The 27802-nt window shown below is 35.8% G+C and overlaps 2 protein-coding genes and 1 pseudogene across 2 annotated transcripts; all 3 read right to left on the bottom strand.

Annotated features, from left to right (window-relative positions):
* Nucleotides 1-224: 224 nt before the first annotated feature.
* On the bottom strand, nucleotides 225-2812 carry LOC131643660 (ran-binding protein 1 homolog a-like). The gene is made up of 4 exons (XM_058913945.1): nucleotides 2554-2812; nucleotides 2325-2476; nucleotides 2120-2245; nucleotides 225-866 (listed from the first exon to the last, which is right to left on the bottom strand). Exons 1-4 carry the CDS (start codon nucleotides 2697-2699, stop codon nucleotides 628-630), a joined length of 663 nt encoding a protein of 220 aa, XP_058769928.1. The 5' UTR covers nucleotides 2700-2812; the 3' UTR covers nucleotides 225-627.
* A 3809-nt stretch (nucleotides 2813-6621) lies between these two features.
* LOC131649959 (uncharacterized) lies at nucleotides 6622-10552 on the bottom strand (annotated as a pseudogene).
* A 9037-nt stretch (nucleotides 10553-19589) lies between these two features.
* LOC131643659 (protein PIGMENT DEFECTIVE 338, chloroplastic-like) lies at nucleotides 19590-23577 on the bottom strand. The gene is made up of 8 exons (XM_058913944.1): nucleotides 22530-23577; nucleotides 22201-22275; nucleotides 22051-22122; nucleotides 21860-21940; nucleotides 21635-21732; nucleotides 21412-21537; nucleotides 21253-21301; nucleotides 19590-20941 (listed from the first exon to the last, which is right to left on the bottom strand). Exons 1-8 carry the CDS (start codon nucleotides 23460-23462, stop codon nucleotides 20786-20788), a joined length of 1590 nt encoding a protein of 529 aa, XP_058769927.1. The 5' UTR covers nucleotides 23463-23577; the 3' UTR covers nucleotides 19590-20785.
* Nucleotides 23578-27802: the final 4225 nt, after the last annotated feature.

The raw sequence follows: 27802 nt of genomic DNA, 5'->3' as shown, positions 1-27802 counted from the left end.
GTAAAATGTTTTGAAAACAACAAACAATCATACTATTTAATAAATAATTAAATAGGTTTAAATTAAATAGTACCATGTGATTGGTTGAAAATACTATAACTTTTGTGATGGATAAAGAAATTATCTCCATAAACCAATCACCAAATTATAAGAAACTCGGTTGTAACTTATAAAAGTTAATGAATTTCGCCGAAACAAAAAGAAAACTCTGAAATTTACAAGAGTTGAAAGACAACTAAAATTAAAAATAAAATAAATGACTAAAATGTACTTTAACCAAAATATGGAACTCAAACGAATTGTAAACAAAACCTTTGTTTATGACTTTGTCCATTCCCGACTACCCCCTCCCAACCAACACAACTCATTACTCGTAACAAATACATATGTAGAATGAAAATAATAACAATAAACTCCCAGACCCCAAAAGCTCAACAAGTTCAAGTCTCAAAATTCACACCCAACCCTAATTTCACTTGCTGAAAAAACCCAGGGACACAAACAGTTCAATTGAACGACAATGACAATCTGGCAACCATTAAGTATGACTGTATCCAAAGACAAGGACAGAAAAAACGCGACCACAACTTAATCAGATTGCATAGTATGAAATATTAATAAATAATACTAAGCAGTGGACTCAGGCTCTTCAACTTTTTTATCTGCATCTGCCTTACTGGTCTCACCTGATGCTGGCTTCTCAGTTTTTTCCGCAGATTTCTCTTCATCTTTCTTCTCTGCATCAGCAGCCTTGTCATCAACACTCAATTTCTCAACAAGAGTAGCTGCTGCAGATGCTTCCTGGTCATCAACTTGTTTTTGAGACTCAGCAACTTCTTGGAATGTTTCCATAAAGCTTTTACAATCTAGGAGAGAGACAAAGCAATGGTTAGTTTACACACAATGAAACATAACTAAATAAGGATGTTCAGTTAACGAGCTATATCCCGGCAATATTCTTATATCATCCACCCAAACACTAACTACAAGAATGGGCTGAATCATTGAAATTGAAAATTGGTGTGTGTAACCTTCACAATAATATTAACTAAAGCAATTTCCATACATCCTATGTACAGGTAATAGAAATCTGGATCATCAGCAAGAGCATCTTCGGGCACAGAACTGCCTACAATGAACTACAAATAAAATAAAGTACATTCTTTGTGTAAACAGTCCTCGTGTGGTTGTGATCTTCATATTTATTTTGATGATGTTGCGGATGAGTATGTAACAGAGATTGTGCAGACAAAAATTAAAAGAAAACTCCTAAACGTGAGTAATACGGAGAGAAATTTTAACTGTGCTATCATATACAACAGAAATTTACAAATAAGAATCTAAGATATCCTATTTGATTTGCAGTAATAAAAAACATAAAGACCAGCCAAGAACCTTATATTCAGATCTTTAACTATGAAAATAAAATGATGCACATCATTCAAACTTCCTTCGCCAACTAAATTGTTTTACCGAACACTCTTTGAAACCAGAGGCATGCTTAGATCTTGAATACATTCACTTAATGACACTGCACTGAACGACAAAACTACTTAACCATTCGGCAGTTGATGTAGGAGACCAATCACTTAAAATGCAATTGTAAAGTTCAGTTTTAATAAGTTGAGAGAAACCAAGTAATCCAACACAAACTGAATTGATACAAAATGTACCCAAACTTTATTCACCAACTAAATTGTTTTACGGAACACTAATTAAAACCAGAGGCATGTCAAGATATCTAATGCATTCACTTAATGACACTACACAACAAAACTGCTTAACCATTTGGGCACAAACCCATCAAAGTGAACAGCTGGACCAATAAGTTGATGTTATGAAATCTTACAAACAAAAGTTCACATCACCATGCAGTCTAGTACCCGAGGTGAATGTGCCTCAACTATTTTTGCTAAGAACTCATCAAAAGATACTCCAGAATCACAAAGCATTCAACACATAAATGCTAATGTTGAGAGAGGATACTAACTGCAGAACTATACAATGTGTTGATGCCTTTGAGTGACTAAAAATAAAAAACAGAAATTGGCAAATCAATTATAAGTAACCAACCAATAGCAACTAACAATGAATTGAAAGTCATCTAAATCATACTTACTTTCAATGGATGGAAAACGAATGCAGAAAAGCTCATCCTTGAGTTCCCCATCAGCAAAATCCCTAGCATGCCAAACGCAAGATTTCTCATTCCCGGCATGTTCTTGCACAGACATGGTAGGTAAAACTGCAATCCAATAATAAGCAATCAGAAAAATCAAATCTTAAAATCAAAATTGCAAAACAAAGATGCAGAAAACACATACTGAAATGATTGGCGCAGATCTTGAGGGTTTTGGATTGCCTCATGAGAAGCCTAACTTTACCGGTAACCTTATGTTTCAAAAACTTAACAGTACCAGCGCCTCTCTCCTTCCACTGATTTCCATCCTTATCAAACCGGTAAAGCTTCGATTTGCTGCGATCAATGAAAAATCTAAGATAAAACCCTAAAAATAAAAGGAAAAAGTGAAATATGAAAAGGAAAATACATACAGATCTAGAATGGCGTCTTCGTTTTCTTCGCCGGTGGAAACGGCAACCTCCTCAAGTTTGACGATGGGAGCGACTTGTGCTCCGGTATCTTCGTCGTCGCCAACGGCTGGTGCCTCCTCCTCTTCACGGTGTTCAGGATCGGCCATTTTGTGTAGAGAGACGAATTGAATTGCGTGCCGCTAGGGTTTAGAAAATGTTGGGATTTTGGTAGTGAGAGTGAGGACTTGGGTCTAGTGTTGTTGTATATAATGCGGGATCGCACAGAGTTGGGTAATTCCTATGATTAAATCGCTCTTTTTTGTTTTTTTTTTTATTTATTTATCTTATTAAATCAATGGAAGTTTCTAGGAGAGACGGGGATTTTCGAAAATAAATTTTTTAAAAAATATAGAAAATTATTTGATATTTTTTGAAAAAATAATTTTGTATAGAATTATTCACTGAATTAGGTGAAAAATGAGCAAACATGAAGAAGTGAAGTAAAAAAGAAGAATCATCCACTAGATTTCGTGTGCGCGCGATGAATCCATTGTGGTTGTGTTGGAGTCTCATCGAGGTCGCGATGGATCTTAACGTGGTCGTAATGGAGACGTTGAAAGAGGCGTTGAGAAAGAGACGTTTAAGTGATCGTTGGGGTCTAAAGTTGTGCATCGCGACCGTGATACACTTCAAGCAGTCACGACAGAGTGCGAACAAAAACTATAAAATTCCATTTTGGCATTTCATTCGTACACCTACCTTTATGTACTTTTTTCTAGTCATTTTTTATTGCATATTTTGTTGCTTTTGTTGTGTGAACTTTGTGCAGAGCCATGGCACCCAAAAGAAATAGAATTTCCTAAGTCGTAACTTCATATGCACCCCTCCTACTCAAGATGCTCTAACCTTTCCAAAATACTGATTCTTCACAAAAGCTCATATTGAGAAATACCTTAAGGTTAAAGATTTCAAATTGGTGAGTGAAGTAGCATTAGATGTTCAAAACTTGGAGGGGTATGAAAAGTTAATCACCATGCTCAAAGAGAGAGGTTGGACAAGGTTAAACAACATGATCAAGGAAAGAAACAAATCTATTGGGTTAGAGTTTTAGGCAAAAGTTGTCTTACGTCAATACAAAGGATACACTTCTTATGTGTGAGGTAAGAGTATTAATTATTGCCCTTTTAGAATTAATTATCTTCTTTATCTACAACCTCTCAATGAGTGTAGTGTCCAAAATTAAAGGAACCTCATTATGATTGAGGAAAGGGGTGAGAAGATGAAAAATGCAGTTTGCCAACCAGGGGCAAAATGAGTGATTGTGAATGGGAAACCCTTAAGACTATGCAGATGCATCTGATACCAAGGGCATTGACATTGTTTATTGTGCAAACCTTAGAATATGCTTCCAACCAATTTGAGTTCATTGTGAATCAGTGTCATTTGCTCTAATGTCCATCCTAAACCAGGAAGACATTGATGTTTCGAAATTAATTGCTAAAAATATTAAATATATGACTAACGCCCCGTAATGAGCTAGTAGGCATTTTTGTATTATTAATTAATTATGTAGGTTAGCTGGAGTGCCAAGTCACCCTGATGATGAGATGCACATCAACATGAGTGCCATGAGAAGAATCCCCATACATATAATTAACGAAGGCGGCCAACAAGAAACACAACAAGAAGATCAAGACCACTGATTCCATCCCGAAATTAGTCAACCAGAAGGAGTCTCGCAACTACAATAATAAGCATATGGTCGCTTGCAAAGACTTGAAGAGTATGCGTTTGGCATGACAAGTTAGGCACGTGAGATCCCACACAACTTTTATGCAGAAACCCCAAGATTTGGAATGAGTTTCAACGCTTTCTATAATGAGCATCAAGATCACATGCCTTGACAAAGCAATAGAAACTTGTTTTTTGCTATGCCAACTTACTAAGGAATTTGAAAAGAAATGACAAGTCCCACTAGTGCTCTTCCTATCCGATTTGCAACCGGAAAAATTGGAATCGAAATAGCCAACCAAAGAACAATCACTTCCCTCGAAAAACCAAAGTCCATACTTTGAAGAACCACAAAGGTACCTAAGTATGCGCTTTACGGATTTTAAATAAGACTCCTTGGGACATGATTGAAATCTAGCATACATACATACACTAAACATAATATCGGAATGGGAAGCGGTAAGATAAAGAAGAGAACCAATCATATCTCTATACCTTTTTACATGAACTGGCTTACCATGTTCATCCTGGTCTAAATTTACCGCGGAAGGCATATGAGTGTCAAATAACCTTAGAGTTGGCCATATCGAAGTGCTTGAGTAGCTAATGGAAATACTTCGTTTGGCTCACAAAAGTCCCTTCCTCGAGTTGCTTGACTTGAAGCCCGGGGAAATAGTTTAACTCCCCCATCATACTCATCTCAAATTTTCCCTGCATTAGCTTAGAGAATTCCTTGACTAAGGACATGTTAGTAGACCCAAAAATAATGTCATCTACATAAACTTGAATTAAAATAAAGTGTTTTCCTTGACTCTTAATGAAAAGAGTTGTATCAACCTTCCCTCTTGAGAATCCTTAATCTAGTAAGAATTTGCTAAAATGCTCATACCAAGCCCTAGGGGCTTGTTTAAGACCGTACAAAGCACGCTTAAGTTTATAAACATAGTTAGGATACTCAAAATTTTCAAAATTGGGAGGTTGAGATACATACATCTCTTCATTAATGTAGCCTTTTAGAAAGGCAGTCTTAACATCCATTTGAAATAATTTGAAGTTTTGTGAACATGCATAGGCAAGAAAAAGGCGTATAGCCTCGAGTCGGGCGACCGGAGCATAAGTCTCCTCATAGTCGATGCATTTATCTTGTTTATACCCTTGAGCAACAAGACGAGCCTTGTTGCGAATTATAATTCCATTTTCGTCTAATTTGTTCCTAAACACCCATTTGGTACCAATTACTTCGCGGAGGAGTGACAAAATTCTAAACCTCATTTCTCTTGAATTGATTTAGTTCCTCTTGCATAGCCAAGAACCAATTTTCATCGAGTAAGGCATCTTTGGGAATTTTTAGGCTCAATTTGAGAAACAAAAGCGAAATGATAACAAAAGTTACTTATCTTAGACCGTGTAGTAACTCCTTTTGTGATATCTCCTAGAATATTGTCGATGGGATGATCCTTAGAGGATTTCCATTCAAAGGGGAGATCACTTTTATTACTTGGATGATCTTCCACCTTTTTTTGGGTACTTGATCCGATTTCTCCTCAACTTTCTCCGATATGAGGCCATCATTCTTTTCAACACTTCTTACATCCGGATATTTTAGTATACTCTCCGAAGATACACCTGCACCATCAAACACAATACCTTTTCTGACCGATTTTGGATAAGATTCATCAAATGAAACATGCACGGATTCTTCAACGATATGTAACCTCTTATTGTATACTCTATGTGCTTTACTAGATTGAGAGTATCCGAGAAAGATACCTTCATCCTCTTTTGAATCAAACTTACCAAGATTTTCTTTTTCATTATTTAACACAAAGCATTTACATCCAAAAATGTGAAAATGTGAAATATTAGGCTTCTTACCTTTTAAAAGCTCATATGGAGTTTTGTTAAGAATAAGACGTATTAGAATTCTATTCAAAACATGACAAGCCTTATTTATGGCATCGCCCCAAAAATATTTAGGAAGACTCATTTTTCATGTCCCTTCACTTCTCTTTCTTCTCCTTCTTTTCATGCTTGTTGAGATTCATGAGATATTGCTCATGTTCTTGAAGCTTACCAAACAATTTTGTAAGATCCAATGTCGTGAGATCGTTGGCTTCCCTGATCATTGTGACTTTAGGTTACCATTCCCTATTAAGACATCTCAAAACTTTGTTAATTGCAACAACATTGGAAGTAATATGATCAGTGGCGGAGCCAGGAAAAAAGAAAAGGGATGGCCGCTAAAGTAAAATAAAAATTATAAAGAAAAATATAAATCATATTTCATAGAAAGCATTTAAGTTGAAATAAATATAAAGTTGATTATCAAAAAATTAAATAACATGACTTGAAAATACCTTATAATAAAGCTTTACGTGTTCCGAGTGACTTGAAATCTTCAATAATAGACTCAGAACTAATGTTTGCACTAATCTCCCTTTCAATATAAACTGTCATGCTATCTCTTAGAAACCCAGCATCCATCTTGTTTCTCAACTTAGTCTTGATAATTTTCATTGCTGAAAAAGACCTCTCAGTTGTTGCCGTAGAAACTGGAAGAGTCATGATAAGGCGAAGTAGCCTATCAATCAAGAAATAAATTTCAGCTTGTCCAGTTTCCACTAAACATGAACATAGCTCTTGAATAGTTGATAAATTATTCAAATTTGATGCTTGGCGAGCAACAAATAGAAAATGCCGAAGTTGAAATTGCAAATTATTCTTCTCTTGATCACTAAAATCCATAGGATAATATTTTTCAACTAGAGAACAAATAGTATCAATGTTAAAAGCTTTATACTCATCCTTAGGAGACAAAGCACAAGAAAGAGTTAACAAATCCATTGCCTGCTCACTAAATCTGCTATTCAACTCTTGCAACTGTTTGTCAATGGTAGTGAAAAAGATTTCAACTTTGAAGTAATGTTGAATTGTGACTTGATTTTCTTCAAGGCGAGATCGTCCAAATCTTGTTGTTGAATGAATATCATTAAGATCAGGAATCTCAATACCATGCTTTTCACAAAAAGATGTCACTGTACTAAACAATATATCCCAACCATTTTCTCTCAAGTCTTGAATAAAACTTTTTGTTGAACGAACCAAGTCCATGGCATTAACTACATCTTGATTTTGTTTTTGCAAGGCTTGACAAAGCATATCTGTTATCCCCATAATTTCTTTCATCAAATGCAAAATAAATATAAAATCAAATGCCTTCAAGTAATTGTAAGAACTATCTGCATCCCCACGTGTAGCATAATTTCCCCTTTCTTTTGCAATTTTTTTTAAAACTGAACAAGTTGCTTCGTACATGTTTATCAAGCTACAAATAGAATTGTAATGTCATCCCCAACGGGTATCTCCAGCTCGTTTCAAAGTACCAATTTGATTTGAACCTTTACCAGTTACAATCTCACCAATCTCTAACAAATGTGCAATCTCTTCTAATTGGGAAGCTTGTAACTCATCATGACGCTTAGTGGAAGAACAAACAACATTGACTACAAAAATCAGTTTATCAAAGAATTTATGAATTGGTTTGACTTCTCTTGATGCTGTAACCAAGGCAAGTTGCAATCGATGAGCAAAACAATGAACATAGTATACATAAGGACAATCCTTCATAAAGAGTGCTTGTAAACCATTCCATTCTCCTCTCATGTTGCTAGCACCATCATACCCTTGTCCGCGAATGTTAGACACATCAAGGTTATGTCGAGAGAGGATATCACATATTGCTTCCTTAAGAGTTAAAGACGTGGTGTCTTTAACATGTGCCACATCAAAAAATCTCTCTTGTATTAAACCAACTTTATCAACAAATCTTAATACAAGAGCCATTTGTTCCTTTTTTGACTCATCGCGAGCTTCATCTACAACAATACAAAATTTGGAATCACCAATTTCCTCACGAATATGTTTTTTCACCCTACTAGAAAGAATTTGCAAGAGCTCTTTTTGAATTTGATGTGAGGTATATTTGCAATTTTGTGGAGCATTTTCCAACACAACTTTTGCAATTTCATCATTGTAAGATGCTAAAAGTTTTAACAATTCGAGAAAGTTACCTTGATTTCTTGAATTGCTAGTTTCATCGTGACCCCTTAAAGCACAAGCTTGAAGTGTTAACCAACGAACAGTGTCAATTGAAGTTTTGAGACGAAGCCGGTTACTCATTCTTTGACTTGAACTTTGAACTTGAATAACATTTCTGATATGACAATCTTGATTCAACAAGTCTTGACAAGCTTGCATTGCATTGTTGTGTGGCGAACATGGATCCATCCCTATGTGTTTAAGAAAGGAACAATGTTTTCCATTCCTAACTTTCTTCCAAGTTCTAAATCCCGTAGAAATGAAGACATGTGATCCGGGACGTCCACTTGGTTTTTTGCTAAAAAGGTAACAAGGTAAGCAGTATGCAGCATCTTCAGATGGTGAATATTCTAACCAAGAGGGAAATATGCTAAACCAAGTGTGTTGAAACCTTCTTGGATGATCCGCATTACCGGACAAAGGATAGTTGTCTAAATGAATTTGATATGGACCCCATTTTAGATAAGCTCTTTGTATTGCATCCACTTGATTTGGTGGATATTGCCAAATCGGACGACGCTTTCCAGGATCACGTTCCAAAGAATTTTCAAACCCATGATGCTCTTCAATTCTTGGAATCTCAAGAATTGTTTCAGGTTCAAATGTCGGAATTATAATTTCTTCATCCCTCTCCTCTCTTTCAATTTCACATGCTTTCCTCTTGAAAAACGAATCAATTTTTCTATTATTTATCTTTATTTTTCTGATGAAAAAAATGAAACATAACAATATGTCAAAAATTATCACACATAATAAAATGAAAAATAATAAAATGGCAAAAATTATCACACATGAAAAAATTATCACACATAATAAAGTCTAAAAAATTATCACACATAGTAAAATGAAACATAATAAAATGGCAAAATTTATCACTGTCAGTATTGATACTGATACTTGAGGCAAACATTATCACTATAATATTGTAACTTCAATTTTAGTTACAATCACTCAAACTTGACACTTTATAATCTTTGCTCTACTAAGCTTTTCTCTCTAAATCTAATACTTTCATTCTTAATAAAAGAAACGGTTCTATTTCATATTTCAATCACTCAAACAGTATTTCATATTTCAACTAAACTTAATCAAGTTCCAAAATTATAAAAATAAATAAATATATAATCTCCCTAAATCAGCTTCTAATTACAATCAAGTTTCAACATTAAAAAAATACTAACATCTAAAGATTTGAAAAAGCCAGAAACTCCCTAAATCACAAATACAACATTTTAGAAATCCAAAAATGTCTCAGTAAATACCCCTAAAAACACAATACATAGAAATCTGAAAAGAAATCTAAAACCAATCTTCAGCATCCCTTAATAATTATTCAGAAGTCTAACCATTTTTAAAGAAGAAGAAGATGAAAACCCTAAAAATACAAAATTGACAAAGGAAGAAGAAGACCTTTTTTATTTGAGAATATTGCAATGATTCCTCCAGCAACCACGACAGCAAGTCGGCAGCGTCCACGGTCCACTCGATGGGTAGATGGAACTTGGAAGTAGTGGTCTCGTTTTCGTGAATGCTTCTGTGTTTCTTGAACTGTTTCTTTTGTGAAAGAGTGAAGGAAAATAAAAAAAGAATGATTTTTAACTCACAGTGAGGGCAGTTTTGTATTTTCCTCTATATAAAAAAAATATTAAAAAAAATAAAAGGGGTGGCCATGGCCTTCCCCTGTATCTACGTGGCTCCGCCACTGAATATGATCGAGTGTGTGTAAGTTATTGATTATGTGAGAGAATCTCTTTTACATTTCCGCAACGGTTTCACCATGCTTCATGTGAAAGAGATCAAACTCTTGCGTTAAGGTATTGATTCTAGCTAGTTTGACATCATTAGTTCCCTCGTGGGTGACTTGTAACGATTCCCACATTGCCTTAGCAGTAGCATAATGTGAGACACGAAAATACTCATCAGCCCTTAGAGATGATATAATCATGTTTCTAGTTTTCCAATCATAAGCATAATCTTTCTGATCTTTTTCATTCCATTGTGCTTTCGGTTTAAGTATGGTGACGTCCGCCTCATTGGTCATGGTTATATCCATAGGACCTTCGAGGATGATCTTCCATATTTTTCTACCAACAAAATTGATATGCACACGCATACAATCTTTCCAATAATTATAGTTTTCACCGGTAAAAATAGGCGCTCTATTGTACGCCCCTTTTGGATCGTTCTCCATTTTCTAAAAAGTTATATGTGAAACACTAGATAAATCGGCGCTCTGATACCACTTGTTAGACGATAGGATGGATTTAGAAGGGAGTTTGAATAGATCTTTTATTTAAAAAATTGCGCTTTTAAAATTGTTTTTAAACGGTGCGAAAGCTCCCAGAATCAAAATCGTCTTAACGATCTGTTATTGGAAGGATCAGATATGCGAAATCGAATTGACTAAAAATGAGGAGATTTAAATCAATACGATAGCCAATTAATCAAACGCTTAAATAATATCACTGAGTACTTACTACTTCCAATGACTTGTTTAAGATAAACTCAATAGTTTGTGTGTTTATCAATTTATCAAATGCTTGGTGTGCAAAATACACCAAGTTCAATTTTACTTAAATTGTAGTGGTGATGTTACTAGATAGCAATCAAAATGAATGCTATGAATTTTTAAGATACTTTTCAATCACTACAACTACGGTAAAACATATTCAAAAAACTAAATCACACAAACTATAGCAAATGAAAATAAAAGTGCGGAAAAAAAACAACACACGATTTGTTTAGGCAGTTCCTTTTGTCGTCCTCGTGTAGCGTCTGCCCCCAATTCTAGAATCTAGAATTAGGATATAAGATATTAAGTTGCAAAGTTTTACAAGAGAAGAAATAGTCACCAACACTCAATTTACAATTGTTAAATTTGATACTATGCTCTTCTCTTTCCTTGATTCGAGATGAATCAAGTATGTCAAACTCTTCAGATAAACCTCCGGTTACCGCTACTTGTTTGCATGCACACTGCGTTCCGCAAACCTTTCACTCGGCTGATTTCAATCGCAAGACGTTTGACCCCAAGTATTTCTTCGCAATCCTCCGGTTACCGTTACTTGATTGAGCAAACCAACATTTCCCAATCTTTTCACTCGGCTGAATCTATTGAAGCAAAAACTTGTGCAAAAACCCTTAAATCCTTAAGATCTTGGAGGATAAAACCCCAATGATTTTACTCAAGAAAAAACCCACAAATGCTCAACCCAAATCTCAATCTCAATCTTCAATTTGAACGTTATCAACACAGCTCTGCATTTTGATCAACAAAAATTGTTATGTGTAATTGTTGATGAATAGATGAGAGGCTGAAGATGATGAGCACGATGTGTATATCTTTCACTTTTCTTGTTGTATCCAAATGATGGAAACTAATCAATATATGGGAGTTGCCCAATAGTCAAGACCAAACAGCATAGTAGAAAATTTGGTGAAAAACAACGAGTGGTCGACCTATGCAGAAGGCCCAATCGACGCGAGCGAACTCGAGCTTGGTAGGTTGATGTTTAAAATAGCAATGCGTCGACCGCAACAGGACATGCATCGACGCAAACTACAAATATCCAACTCCTAGTATGTGTCGACAAGAAGGTTCGACGCCAGCAGTCCCGAGCTTGGTGCAATGATCTTCTACAATCCGTGAGTAGACCTAACTGAAGCATGAGTCGACGCAAGCAGAGAAAACTTCCAAAAATGCTTGTTTTCAAGGATTTTCATGCCACCCATTCTACTAGCAAGTTTTTCCATGGAGCCAACCTAGATAAAAGAGGTTTTGGCATCATTAAAACAAGGATAAAGGTACCTTGCCCTCATAATGAGGACCACCCGGACATTACAAAACCAATAATTCCTGGATGGCATGAATGATCTGAACAACTTCTTCGACTCTGATAACATGTAACTTGGGATATTTTAGAACTTTTTCAGTTTTTGTTTTATTTCCTTTTGGTAATATGATCCAAAGAAGAGTAATAGCTAGATATCATGAAAGTTCTTCCCTCTTTGTACTTCTCTTTTATTTAAATTAATGAATCAATTTGCTTATGTTGTTTCTCGTAATTTTGATTTGATACCTTACTAGTGCCATGATGAAAAAGAAAAGTCACCAGAAAAAGATTGAATAAAAGAGATCAACATTGAAACTCTTCTCTTTTTGTACTTTTCTTATGCTTATAACCCTAAAAAGGTTTAGAACAAAAACTTGATTTTAGATCTAGAAAATCTAATTATCTAGGCATTAAAGCTGGTGCCAAAGGTCATATTTTGTAAGACCTTCATAATAAACAAATATTCATATATAGACATTATATTCTATGAAAGCATCTACCCATACCTCTCAATTTTCACCAACCCTGAATCTACAACCAAAACAATTTCTAATGACTCATATGATTTTTATTTAAATTATCTTCATAACCATGCCCCTTTCTATTGCATCTAACACTCCCATACTCATGCACATTAACATTAACACTCCTACCACACATTCCTCAACACATAACTTTCTCACCAAACATCACCATTCCACCAACACTAAAACTTCCTACATTCCTAACACTAATACTAACACTGATACCTCACATGTTCCCATACATGTCCAAACTAAAAAACCTATCCCTTAATTTCACTATCATTAGGAAATCAGACAGAATCTCCAGAATTCTTATCTATCTCAAGGATTACCGCTATTCCCTTATTCAATGTACAACTCTTTCTACTTCTTTCCAACCATATATATATATATATATATATATATATATATATATATATATATATATATATATATATATATATATATATATATATATATACATACCTGTCTATTCTTTATCTGATATAGTTTCCTATGATAATTTATATACCTCTCATAGGTTGTTTAACTTAAAAATATCATCTATAGAGAAACTCACTTCCTATCCTACTATTATGCAGGACACTCATTGACAACTTGTTATCACCAATGAGTTAAAGTCTTTAACTGATAAAAACACTTGGACTCTAACCACCCTTCCCCCAAATAAAAGGGAAATAGGTTATAAGTGGATTTTTAAGATTAAATTCTGTCGATAATGGTGAAAGCCATGGTAAACTCAACAAATCGTAACAGATTGTAACTGAAAATATGGGCAAGAGAAGAATAGAATAACAGAAAAAGATAAACTGTAAAGTGTATTATTCATTCAATAGTGGTTCTTGATTACATAGGATAAGAGAATATATATACTAACACAAGAAACCAATCAGTAACTGCCAGTTAGGCAACTAACTTATCCTATTATATACAATGGGAAACTATATTATATACACATATAAACTATGATATCCAATATGCCCCCTCAAGTTGGACTGTGTATAGAGCAAAGTCCTAACTTGCTCATAATAGAGGAAAAAGCTGGAGAGTGTAAAGGCTTTGTAAAAGCATCTGCTAACTGGGCAGAAGTAGAAATAGGAAGTAAGTGAATGAGATTGGAAGATATTTTCTCCCTAGCAACATGGCAGTCCAATTCTATATGTTTGCTTCTTTCATGAAATGCAGGATTATGTGCTAAATATATAGCAGATTTGCTATCACAATAAACTGCGGCTGGTTGAGAGAAACTAATCTTCAAGTCATTGAACAAATATTGCAACCATTGAATCTCACAAGTGAGAGAAGCAAGAGCTCTATACTCGGCCTCAGTGGAAGAACGAGAAACCGTATTTTGCTTCTTTGATTTCCAACAAAGAAGAGACGATCCTAATATAACACAAAAGCCAGTCACAGATTTCCTTGTAGAGGGACATCTGGCCCAGTCAGAGTCAGCAAAAGCACACAGTTTCAAAGAGCTGGATGCATAGAATAGAATACCTTGAGCAGGAGAAGATTTTAAGAATCTCAACACTTTGGTGGCAGCCTGATAATGAGATTCAAAAGGCTTGCTAACAAACTGACTTAAGTGTTGTACCGCAAAAGAGATGTCAGGCCTAGTATTGGTGAGGTAAATTAATCTGCCAATTAATCTACGATACATGGTTGGGTCAGAAAGAGGTACACCATCAGTAGGAGAAAGCTTGATATTAGGATCAAAAGGGATAGAAGATGGCTTAGCAGCAAGAAACCCTGTATCCTGCAAAAGTTCAAGAATATATTTCCTTTGATTCATGAATATTCCCTTGGTAGATCTAGCAATCTCAAAACCCAAAAAAAATCTGAGTTTGCCTAAGTCCTTTATCTTGAACTGCTGGTCTAGAATGTGCTTGACCTGCTGGATTTCAGTCATAGAATTTCCAGAAATGACTATGTCATCAACATAGACAAGGATAGCAGTAAAGCATTTATTGTTAGATTTCACATATAATGAGTGGTCAGCTTGTGATTGAGACTAACCTAGAGAAATAAGAAAGGAAGACAATTTTGAGTACCACTGCCTGCTGGCCTGTTTAAGGCCATATAAAGACTTCTGCAGTTTACAAACCTGTGAAGGATTAGTAGTAGAAACACCAGGGGGAAGGGTCATATAGACTTCCTCATGAAGATCTCCATGAAGAAAAGCATTGTTAACGTCTAATTGTTCAAGAAACCATCCTTTGATGGCAGCAATGGCTAGAAGGACTCTAACAGTTGTTATTTTGGCAACAGGGGAAAAAGTGTCAAAATAGTCAATGCCCTCCATTTGAGTATAACCTTTAGCTACCAGCCTAGCTTTATACCTCTCAATGGAGCCATCTGCCTTATATTTAATCTTGTAAACCCACCTACATCCAATGGGAACTTTTCCTGGAGGGAGATCAACAATACTCCACGTTTGGTTTACTTCAAGAGCATTAAGTTCAGCATCCATGGCCTGTTTCCAGCAATCCAACTTAACAGCTTGGTTAAAGTTTTTGGGCTCAAGATTAGATGACACAGATGAACAAAAATGTTTGTAGGAGGGAGAACAATGTTCATAGCTAAGAACAGAAGAAAGAGGATATAAAGTGGTGGAATAGTGATTCGAATTAGATGTGGTAGAGTAGCAGTGATAGTCTTGTAAATACTGAGGGGGGTGAGATGACCTAGAGGAATGTCTAGTGGGTAATAGGGTAGGTTCAGAAGAGTTTTGAATTTCAGAATGCTCTAGGTCATGGGAGGGAGGCTCAGAGGGTAAAGTAGAAGGTGGATATGTGGACTGATTCACATCAGATAAGGGACTATCGGGTAAGGGGTTGTTGATGTCATTGAGGTGAGAATTGTCTGTATAAGGTACAGACTGTGAGGGTTCAGAATGGGAAGAGGGAGTAGACTGCTCAGATAAAGGTGAAAGAACAGGCTGTAAAGTAGCAGGATTAACAAGTTGGGAAGATGAGGCAGTGGTGTTGTCATTGGTAAGAGTGATGCTGTCAGATGAGTAGGACAGGTCAGTAGTACTATGCTGCTGACTTGAGAAAGGAGTTTGGGTTGAGGTAATGTGCTCATCAAGTTGTTGTGAGATATCAGTATGGTTATGGGGTGGGGTAGCAGTATGGTCACTGTCCTGTTTAAAGGGAAATGTGTTTTCATAGAAAACTACATTTCTGGAAACAAAAATACTGTGGTTTTGAAGGTCATAGAGAATAAAACCCTTTGTACCTTCCTTGAAACCTAGAAATACAGTTTTTCTGGCTCTAGGGTTAAACTTGGTTCTATGAGCTTGGAGAGTGGTAGCATAGGACAAGCAGCCAAAGACCTTAAGATGAATCAGAGAGGGAGGTTCTTTAAACAAGAGTTCATAAGGACTTTTATATTTGAGAAGAGGACTAGGTAATCTATTAATGAGATGGACAACATGTTGAATGCAGAAATTCCATAGCTTTAAAGGGGTGTTGGAATGAAAAAAGAGGGATCTAGCTACATTAAGGATATGCTGGTGTTTTCTTTCAACCACCCCATTTTGTTGGGGTGTCTCAACACAAGTCCTTTGATGGATAATGCCCTTTGAAAGGAGAAAATCAGTTAAAGCAATGAATTCTGTACCGTTATCTGACCTTAGACATTTAAGAGTAGTTTGAAATTGGTTTTCTATGTAAGCAATGAAATTGATGATGTTGTTTTTAGTTTGGTCTTTTGTTTTAAGGAAAATAACCCAAGTGTGTCTAGTAAAATCATCTACAAGGGTAAAAAAATATCTATGTCCTAGAGTAGATATTGTGGCAAAAGGACCCCAGAGGTCAGCATGCAATATATTGAAAGGTACAGTAGATTGAGAAACACTATTGGGGAAGGGGAGTTTTCTTTGTTTAGAAAAATGACAAGCATCACAAGCTACATTATCATTATTTTTGGAAGTAATGAAAGGGAAAATTTTTGAAATATGGCGTAAACCTATATTTGATATGTGTCCTAATCGTGAGTGCCACAAATCATATGTGTTGGAAGAAGCAGAATTACATGAATGTTTAGTAGAGAAACTAGAAGTTGTGGAGTCAAGAACATACAATCCCCTGTGCATGCTAGCTGTACCAATCATTTCCTTGGAATGATTCTGCACAATGTGACAATTATTAGCACTGAATTGAACATGTACATTGTTACAGTTAACAAGTTTAGCTATCGAGATGAGATTCACATGAAAACTAGGGACATAGAGAACATTGTGAAGAGTGAGGGTGGGTGAGACATCAATTATGCCAGAAATGGATGCTACAACTTGGGAACCATCAGGAAGGCTTACTGGTATAGGCACTATGTTCTTATGAGTACTAAACAAAGATAAGTCAAATGAAAAATGGTCAGTTGCACCAGTATCTAGAATCCAAAGAAAGGGGTTCTTACCAGTCACATTGGCTGAATTAGAGGCCATGACAAAGGGCGAAGTGGACACAGAATGAGCAGAGGAGTTAGGTTTGGATTGCTGGAGCAGAGCTAGGATGCTGTCATACTGTTCCTTAGTAAATCCAAAAGCAGGTGCAGCTGAACCCTCAGGAGAAGCAATGGACAATGGAGGCATTGTGAGCAGTAGTCTGTGCAGATGAAGATGATGAACTCCCTTGTGATTTGACCTTGTTCTTAAAACCAGGGGGTATCCATGCTTGATGAAGCAGGTTTCTACAGTGTGGTTAGTTCGACCACAGTGAGTGCACACTCTATTACTGCCTTTAGAGCCACTGTAATTCTGATTTCGAGGGCGAAACGAATTTGTACCCTGTCTAGGATTGGAATGGCCTTCATGTGTATGAACATGTAAGGCAGAAATCTCTTCAGAAGAACCTGCAGGAGGAACTATACCCGAAGCCAAGCAATCCATTTCGCGTTCTTGTTGAATAACAAGGGAAAAAGCTTTATTGATGTCGGGTAAAGGACTCATCATCATAATCTGAGACTTTGAGTGAGCAAATTTCTCAGTTAATCCTTTTAGAAAACGAATAACGTAATCTTGCTCCCGATATTTCTTGATCGAAGCAATCGCACCACAGGAACATGGTATAGCACAGGAACAAAAAGGGATTGGTCTATAATTTTCTAACTCGTCCCACATAACTTTCAACTAAGTGAAATAGTTAGAGACGTCGAGAGTACCTTGTCGAAACTTGTACAAGTCTTCTTGAATGTCAGAGATGCGGAAGATATCGCCGTGAGAGAACCGAATCTGCAAGTTTTGCCATACCCCAGACGCCGTATCAATCCATAAGACGGATTTTGCAATTGATTCCGAAAGCGATCGTTGAATCCATGCGAGAACCATGGTGTTGCATCGAATCCATGGTGCATAGAGAGGATCTGACACCGGTGGCTTAGCTAGGGTTCCATCAATAAACTTCTCCTTGTTCTTAGAAATTAACGCGATGTGCATCGATCGCTTCCATGTATGGTAATTTTTGTCGGTGAGTGGTGGCGTGACAAGAACAATTGCTGGATTTTCGTTCGGGTGAAGATAATAGGGGTTTGCAGAATTGGTTGTGAAATCGGCATAACTCTGGGTAGCCATTGATGAAACAAGAAACAAAGAAAGAAAGAACGATCACAAAGAAGAAGAGGATGCGCGGAAAGAACGCAGAAGATGAAAATCGTTCACGAGAAATGGCTACCAGAGCTTCAATAGCTTTGATACCATGTCGATAATGGTGAAAGCCATGGTAAACTCAACAAATCGTAACAGATTGTAACTGAAAATATGGGCAAGAGAAGAATAGAATAACAGAAAAAGATAAACTGTAAAGTGTATTATTCATTCAATAGTGGTTCTTGATTACATAGGATAAGAGAATATATATACTAACACAAGAAACCAATCAGTAACTGCCAGCTAGGCAACTAACTTATCCTATTATATACAATGGGAAACTATATTATATACACATATAAACTATGATATCCAATAAATTCCATTCCAATGGTAACATATAAAGGTATAAATTCCGCTTTGTTGCTAAAGGTTTCAACCAAATTGAAGGTATTGATTTTTTTAGAAACTTTCAGTCTTGTTGACAACTATATGACTCTTCATCTCTATAGGTTGGGGACTTAGATGACGAAGTTTATATGAAATGTACCCCAAACCCAAATGTTCCTAACAAAGGTCTTGTTTGCAAATTGAATAAATTTATCTATGGTTTGAAATAAGTTAGTAGACAATGGAACCAAAAATTAACCACTACCATTATTTAGGATTCTAACAATCTAAATCTGATTATTCATTGTTCACTAAAAATCCTATTAACTCTTTTACTTGCATTCTTGTTTATGTATATGAATTTATTCTTGCACGGAGTTTCCTCAAAGAGATTAATAATATCAAACTCAGTTTGGACAAGTAATACAACATGAAGGACCTAGTTACACTTAAATACTTCATTGGCTTTGGAATTTCCAAGTCTTCAACAGACATAACATAACCCTCTTCCATAGAAAATACAGTTTAGATCTCGTACAACAAGTAGGACTTTTTGCTGCAAAATCGGCTTCAAGCCCCTTAGATCCAAGTTTGAAACTTCTCTCCCAGATCCATCTACCTACATAATCCTCATTAGTAACCTTTTATATTTAACTCATTCCAATCCTGATATAAGCTACTCTATATGCATATTGAGTTATGTACTTATCCAAACAACAATACACACCTATAAGTTGCAACCAGAGTTCATTGTTACATAAAAAATGCTGTAACCTTGGGCTTATTCTTCAAAGTTGATTCCAATCTCATTCTAATAGGTTTTACAGACACTAATTGGGGTGTTTGTCTTATCACAGGTAGATTCGCAACCGGTTTTAGCTTTTATCTAGGGGTTAATATCATTAGTTGGAAATGAAAAAAAGCTACAAGTGGTGTCCATGTTATCATCTTAAGTATAGTATCAAGCCCTTGCAAATATGTCCTATGAAGCTCAATGGTTTCTATATTTGCTGCAAGACTTCTCAATTCCTTATCCTCTGCCAGTTACAATTTTCTGTGACAACACAAGCATCATTTACATCGCTTCCAAACCAGTGCAGTTTTCCACGAAAGAACTAAATACATCAAAATGGTTTGTCACCTCATCCGTGACAAAATACAAGCCAATCTGATACACCTCATGCCTATAGAATCCAAGAATCAAGTTGCTGATCTTTTCATAAAACTTCTCCACCTTGGTCCATTCTAAGTTGTTTATCTTTTCACAAAACTTCTCCACCTTGGTCCATTCTCTAGTCTTGTTTTCAAACTTGAAATGATTAACATACATTTCAGTTTGTGAGATGTTAAAATATAAGGTCTCCTTTTATTTTATTTTGATTTTATTTTTGTTAAGTTAGTTTGTTAGAGATATTAAATTTGTTAGAGGATTTCTTGGCTCTGAACACTACTATATATATAAATACACTCTTTGTATTAAAATTTGATATTATTTTACTAGTCCAAATTCATAATAAAAAGCAAGGAAATATTCAAGCAGGGAAAAAATATCAAATCAAAATTTGAGTTAAGGGATTGAATCAAAATATGTTATAGCATCATTTAATGAATCTTGTGACTTAACAGTTCAAAAGTGTCAACACATAATTAGATGATAAATGTAAGAAGACAAAAAGAAAATCAAAATTAAACTACTATAGTTTGCCTTCAGAATTTACATCCAACTATATGAGTCTATCTATAAAATGACACCAAAAAAGGAGACGAAGAAACTCAAAAAAATGAAGATAAAAAATCAAAGTAAACCTTTTTTTTGTCCACGAGTGAGAAAATTAAAGGTAAAAAAAGTGAATTAGGCCTTGATTATTCTCACCATATACTTCACGACACACTCTTGTTTCGTGCCCAAACAACGTATACGAACAATGACAGTGTCAAAAGCTTTTTCCAGTCGAGGAGGTTCTTTACGTTTTCTTCCAAAAATGCAAGTCTGTCGTGGAACAAGTGTTCCATGCAGTATCAGATTCTCTCCATTGAGCTTCTCTCTGTGAATAATTTCTTTCATGCTTCTGTGAAAGCTTGTTTCGTCATCATTTTTCAAACTTAAACCACTTCCAGTTTGCATAAAGTGCTTCATTTTCAAAGGGCAAATCACTAGTTGGCAAAGGTCCTCTTGTAGTGACAGAAGGAGGAGGTAGCTTTTGCTTATATTTCTCTGCCATCATACCAGCCTCCAGAAATACTCTCTTTTGTTCGGCCAAAAAATTAACAAGAAGTTATTACACGCAATACAACTAAAACCATAGACGAAGATTTAATAGGAATCAGAGCTGTCTTTGAAGGCGTGCAAGGCGGGCTGTAGCACAGGGCTCAAAGTTTGACACGGTTAAACCGTGGCTAAAAAGGGCCTCATAGAATATTTTTCACGGTTAAACCATGACAAAATAGACCGACCCCATAATTGATTTGCCACACTTAAAATGTGGTTAACATGCATAGGGTTTTCGAAAACTTAAGACAGCCCTGATAGGATTAGAATAGAGAAATAAATAAATACCTCTCTATTTGAAAGAAAAAGCCCAGGTTCACTTTCAAGGTCTGCAATGCTGCATGATAAGAAAAATAACTTGACATTAGCAACACGTTCTTACCTAACAAAACAAGCTTTTATTTTCCACCATAAACAAAAAGGAAGTTAAAGTCAACAATTCATTACCTTAGAGAAATTTTATCGGGGAACATTGACCTCACAACAAGAACCTTAACCTCCTCATCGAGAGAAAGTATGTCGCTGACAGAAGTAACTTTGGCTCGCGTGATATTTGAAACATGCAGCAACCCACTGAAAAAAACCCAACAGGTTCATCCAATGAATGAAATCAACTTGAATTGAGTTATATTTTCAAGGGTTTGTTATCTATATCCGAATAGTTACTCACCTTCTGTGACTTTTTCCTATCTTAATCTGTGCACCATACGGAAATATCTTTTGTACTGTTCCGTCTATAACTGTCCCTTCGCGAAGATATAGTTTTTCCTGCACGTCATTTTGTACAAAAGGAATTTCAAAAGATAAAAAGGAGATATCAATACTTAGAAACTGCGGAACATTGATGCAAGAAACCAACGAAAAATCGGAAAAAGACACAAATTTGAATACTAACCCAAGCTTGTTTTTCACTAAGTACCAAAGAGTTTTTAGCTTCATCTATTCGAGTAATTTCTACGTACATTCGGTGTCCCACCTGCATAATTATAATAAGTATTCACAAGAGCTTATAAGATAAGCAACTATCCTGTTATGAAAAAACACCTTTTTTTTTGGCAAGAAGGAAGTTTCAAAACTGCAACTTACATTTTCTTTTAAGTCGGTAAAGCTATTTACTCTTGTCACAAGGTCAGCTTTAGGTAGGAATGCTCGCAAACCCTGCGCATCCAAATTCACGAAGAAATAAGCACTCACTCAAATGCCACGTGAACATAAACTTAAAGTCAATGAACAGACCTCAATTGTTGTTAACAAGCCGCCGGTATTCCATTCTGTAATTCTAACCTCAATAGGTTCATTGAGCTGTTGTATCTGCCCCAAACATTAAAAACAGAAGATTAAAACCACACCAGCATGAAAAGTGTTATTTGACTTTACGAAATTAAGATTACTAACAATGATAACGTCGCATTTATAAGTTCTACAAAATAGCTTATTTCAACTAGTCATTAGAATTAAAACTACCTAATCCAACCGATAAATTCAACATGGAATTTGCAAACATATAATATCTACTAAACTAGACATCGGATAAGGATAAAAAGGAATGAAAGAATGATAAAAACCTGCCTCACTCGACGCCAAGCAATCCGGTGAAAGAGTCTTCTAGTAGAAAGCAATGGCCTACCACTAAGGGTTCTACCTAAAACCTCGGCAAACAAAATGGTTCCGGTGTCTACAACAGGCCTTCCAGGCACTGATACTCCACTCATTACTTCATCATTCTTTACGATTGCCATCTTCCCTCGAACCGTAAAATCCTCTGCATCCCTATTCATATCACATAACAAACTCTCCATTTCTTTACCATTCAAAGGAAGCACTTCCTTGGTTAACATTGTACCTAGTAAATCTGCCCCAACATTCACATCAAGCTTGTTTTCATTACCAGAAACAACAACACCGACCACAAAATCCCCCGGTTTCGGCTCATAGTACTCAACATTAACCTTCTTATCATCTTCTTCTTGTTCCTTTTCTTCATCTTTTTCATTTTCATCATCTTCCTTTTCTTTCTCATCACTCACATTATCTTTCTCTTCAGAAACTTCCAATACCTCATTCTCTTCTTCGACTTCCTTCACATAATCCTTACTCCCTTTGAAAAACTTCAAAAACGGTGCCAAAGCCTCCTCTTTCGAAGGCTTCTCTTGCTCTTTCTCAACTTCTATAACAGGTGAAGGCTTGTTCAACAACTCAATGCCTTCAAGCTCTTGAATTTCGTCATCAATGGCTTCTCGAGATACATCACTGGAAACCCCATCAAACCCAGCATTCCTAGAGCAAAACTTGAAGTGGGCACCACTCAAAATCGAAACTTTCTTCGTAACCATTGAACCATGAGGTGTGGAAAGAACAATATTGGGAAAATAACAAAATTTGTGGGGTGTTAGAGAAACTAGTTTGTTTGAGTTTGTTAGAGGCTTCTTGCTGAAAATGAAGGAGTTGCAGGTGAAGAATAAGGAAGACTTACAAGGTTGAAGAAGAAAAAATGGCATCTTGGTATGGTGAAGCTGAACAAAGCATTACCTTTGGTTCTCAAGCATACAACATTGGTTTTGTTTTGTTTTATCCTTTTGAGGGTTCATTTCTCTTTTCTCAACCTTTCTTTTCTTCTCCTTATATTTCTACTTTCTTTTTTTCAATTTTAATAGCCAAATAAATAATCATGGGGTAGTTTGGGGAAATTCTTTAGACCGTTTATTTAAATTATACATTTTTTAGAGATAAAATGCAATTTTTTTTCTTTCTATTTTATATCAAAACTAATGAAATATATATATATATATATATATATATATATATATATATATATATATATATATATATATAGAGAGAGAGAGAGAGAGAGAGTAGTGTTATGATTGTAAAGGTTCTCATTTAAGGGGATGTCTTTAGACCGTCCCATAAGAGGTGATGTTGGAGTGTCGTCCAGAAGAGGTATCGCCTCGCTCCAAAACTTTCCTATTAGTCAGTCGTGAAAAATATGGGATATGACGTTTTTTGGGGAAGAGAAAAGTCAGGGTCAATAAATGATCCACGATTTTTTGAAAAATAGGGATTCAATGATCCACCATTGATTGAGTAGGCGGTGACCCTTTCCAAGAGAATCCTAGACCCTAGAGATCTCTATAAATACATCTCCCCTTAAGGGGAGAATGAGGGATCTTAAACCCTACATGAGCAGAACTCCTAAAACCACCATAAAACACCATCTTACAGGACTTCTCCCCGTCCTGGGTAAGCTCTAACCACCATATAACATAATATACCTACTAATGTCTCTAGGTCTCCTTGCCCTTGCATGGAGAACACACACTTGTAATTTTTTATCAATACAATGGCGCTTACCGCGAGGCTCCGGTAAAACTAACATGTGTCACACTTCTACTTTAACTCCCTCCAACTTACCTCTGAAGATGGGCGACAAAACAATAACCTACAACAAAAACACCATGGTTACAGGTTTCTCTGGTGGAGGTAACTCTAGATCTTCCTGGAGGAAATACACAAGGCAGATGTTTACAACAAATGTACTATCTCGTGGCTTCCCCAAAAGCTCCCAAGGGAAAGCGGGGGTTAACATCATCTTCTCTGAGGAGGATGCCCTCGACATCAATCCTCACAGTGATGATCACTTGGTCATCATTGTGCAACAGGGAACCTGGGACATCAAGCACATTTTGATAGATCCTGGCTGCTCTGTTGACGTCCTATTTGGAACACCTACCAGAAGCTGTAACTCGACCCAAACGACATAAAAATGTTCAATGGTTCTTTGACGGGGTTATCTGGCGAATAGGTGCCAATAATAGACCACACAACCCTGAAGACCACACACGGAGAGTGAGTTGATGCCAAGGCGATTGACGTCAGTTACCTCATTGTGGATGCCCTATCACCATATAAAATCAATCTTGGGCGACCAACTATCAACGCCATGGGAGTAATCGTATTCACTTTATATCTAACCCTAAAAATACCCGCTCCATAATGGGCGAGTTGGTACGATTCAGTGGGATCAACAAGCAGCTCGAGAGTGCTATTTAAGTAGCTTGGAGACAACCAGAGAAGAACTCGCCTTTGTTGACGTCCCTCTTTCCAAAGTTCCAAGTGCTAACTTCAAGTGTTGGGACTCCAGACTGGGCACAGAAGCGAAAAGGCTAGCGTTCACATAAGATTTGAAGGAGGTCCAAATAGGTCCTCACACTCATTTAGTGACGAAGATAGATACTCCATTATCCACGGAGGACGAGCAAAAACCACTCGAACAACTCATTAAGAATGTCGACCTAATCGCTTGGGCTCCCTCTAACATGCTAGAAATAGACACCAAAGTGGTAAGTCATCGCATCACCATCCACCATTCCGTAAGACCAGTGGCACAGAGGAAGCGGAAAGTTGACAAGGAAAAGAGGGGTGTAACACTCCAAATCTACCCAACGTTTATAAGAAAATCAGAGTACCAAAATTTTAACTTAAACTTGCGGTATTACATTTCAACTTAAAAACCAATGGCAAAATAACTCAATTATAACGGATACATAACAAGTAATAATTAGAAAAACTTTAAACAATTATTTAGTCTTCAAATAATTCAACACTAATAAAATATCTGCAGCGGATTCACAATGTTATTACTTCAAAAGAAATATAGCATCTTTTAAACAACTTATCAAACAACAACTTTTCAAAATAACGACTTAAGTTCAACTGGAAATAACATAAAATCAAATAAGCGTTCAATCTCCCCGAGTGCTACGTATCAGAGCGACGACACCAATAAACTACTAAGTCTTTACTCCTCGTTACCTGCACGTTACCAATATAAAGGCAACAACGAACAAATAAAGGGTGAGATATCGAATCATATAAACCAATGCATGATAAGTAATATATTAGATCTAAGGTTTATATAAATACTACTTTAGAGCAACACAAATACACAACTTCAATTCACAACATACAACTTATAAAATACGACTCAAATGCAACTCGGACTATGCACATGCATGTGGATCCATTGGAGCATAACTCCCAACTTAAAATCTGCCAGGTTATCGAGGCATCAACAAGGCATAAGTCTTCAACTTTCAACTTTTGGCAATCCAGACCAATGTGGTGAGCATAGAGCTCCAACTTAATAAATGCAAGTATGCGACTCAGTATGAACAACAAAATAACATTAGTATGATCAACTTAGAACAACATAATCAACTTAGAACAACATAACAACTTTCAACTTAGAACATAACAACTTGCAACATTGGCTAACGAGCCTTCAACTTATTATTGTCCGTCATTCGGAACAAATCAACTTATTTCAACAGTACCTGCAATTCAACGCAATCAACAAAAATAACTAACAACAATTATCTACTCGCATACACGAACCACCCCGACAAATTTCACTCGATTCCGGGCAACTAAAATACCGCTTAAACTACGAATGCTACCTATTCGGTACAATTTTTCTGTCTAATACTACCTACTGCCAAATAATCCTGCTACTATTTAATTAATCTGGATTTATATTCCTGTTAAGTTATTATTTTTCTTCTACCAAGATGCATACTTCCTGATACTAGAATTTCATTTGCTACAGTACTGCCGAATAATATTCTTCTGCCTACTCATGTCCAAGATTGCTACTAAATTATTCATCTGAAATGGCACCAATAGTGTTACTATACCAATATATATAGTTTCATGATACAATTGACAATTAATTTCCTACTGATTTTACTCAATTTCAACTCCTAAATATTTCTATATATATATATATATATATATATATATATATATATATATATATATATATATATGAATGTACTAACTACTTATGCCAATAATCTAATGGACAACAAGGTGCAAACAACAACCAAACCCGTGGCAAATTCCCCTCCCCATTAAAGCCTGAGGCGACCTCCCTCAGGGTGTCCTCCAAAGAAACTCTTATAATTGAATTATGGTATATATTTTGCTGTGGTTGTTAGTCGATAATGGTAAGGGTGAGATTTCTCCATTATTATGGGTTTGTATAATGATATGTAATGTGTAGCTACATGATTTAAGGATTTTGTTCTTTAATTTTATGTTTTTAACATGTTAGGTTTTGTTGAGAATCCATGAAATTGATGTTAGAAACATATTTTGATATTAGTAATTGGATTCTCACATTAATAACTGCTTATTATATGAACATAATCGTCTGCGTCAATTTGAATGATTGTTGAACATATGTGAGTGACTGCTATGTGTAATGTTTGCTAACCTGTAAAAAGGAGATATATCACATTGGTGTACATGCTGCTTTGGTTTAGATATACAGAATTACCGTAATATTGGTTTCTATTAGTTTATTCTATTTGGAAGCATGCTATGTATATTGCTTCTCACTCTCAGGTTTTTAATAGAACAATGGGTTGGTATATAATGTAGTGTGATATGCTTATGTTTTGATAGAGATGTTATTGGGATATAGCAATATTGATAAGGTGTGCCAATTTGACATACCGTAGCAAAAATTAATAATCACGTTCATGTTTCTAGTATAATGGGATTCAGATACTTGAACTTATGTTTTAAACTAAGAATTCTTTTTCAATTTTAATAATATATACTATTTTTAATAATAATAATAATATTAATAATAATGATTTAATATTATATGTATAATATTTTTAGGAGTTTTAAGTTAGAGATGAATATTTGTATTATTTAGTTAACTTAAGTGATTTTCAATTATATTAGAGTTGTCAATAGAGTTGTCAGAGTTGCTTCCGAAATAGTTAGAGTTAAATCTGATAAGCTGTAAAAATTAAAATTGAAAGTATTT

The sequence above is a fragment of the Vicia villosa genome, linkage group LG1, assembly GCF_029867415.1.
Source record: "Vicia villosa cultivar HV-30 ecotype Madison, WI linkage group LG1, Vvil1.0, whole genome shotgun sequence".
Taxonomy (NCBI): Eukaryota; Viridiplantae; Streptophyta; class Magnoliopsida; order Fabales; family Fabaceae; genus Vicia; species Vicia villosa.
The sequence above is the reverse complement of the archived record's forward strand: the minus strand, read 5'-3'. Positions and strand labels throughout refer to the sequence as shown.

Excerpts from the sequence above, each read along its gene's own strand:
- LOC131643659 (XM_058913944.1), bottom strand. The coding sequence starts at position 23,462 with ATGCCATTTTTTCTTCTTCAACCTTGTAAGTCTTCCTTATTCTTCACC. Across the intron at positions 21,941-22,050 it reads TTACCGACTTAAAAGAAAAT|GTGGGACACCGAATGTACGT; the intron begins GTAAGTTGCAGT and ends ATAATTATGCAG. Across the intron at positions 21,538-21,634 it reads ATAGGAAAAAGTCACAGAAG|TGGGTTGCTGCATGTTTCAA; the intron begins GTGAGTAACTAT and ends GGTTTTTTTCAG.
- LOC131643660 (XM_058913945.1), bottom strand. The coding sequence starts at position 2,699 with ATGGCCGATCCTGAACACCGTGAAGAGGAGGAGGCACCAGCCGTTGGC. Across the intron at positions 2,477-2,553 it reads GAAGACGCCATTCTAGATCT|CAAATCGAAGCTTTACCGGT; the intron begins GTATGTATTTTC and ends CATTGATCGCAG. Across the intron at positions 2,246-2,324 it reads GATCTGCGCCAATCATTTCA|TTTTACCTACCATGTCTGTG; the intron begins GTATGTGTTTTC and ends ATTGGATTGCAG.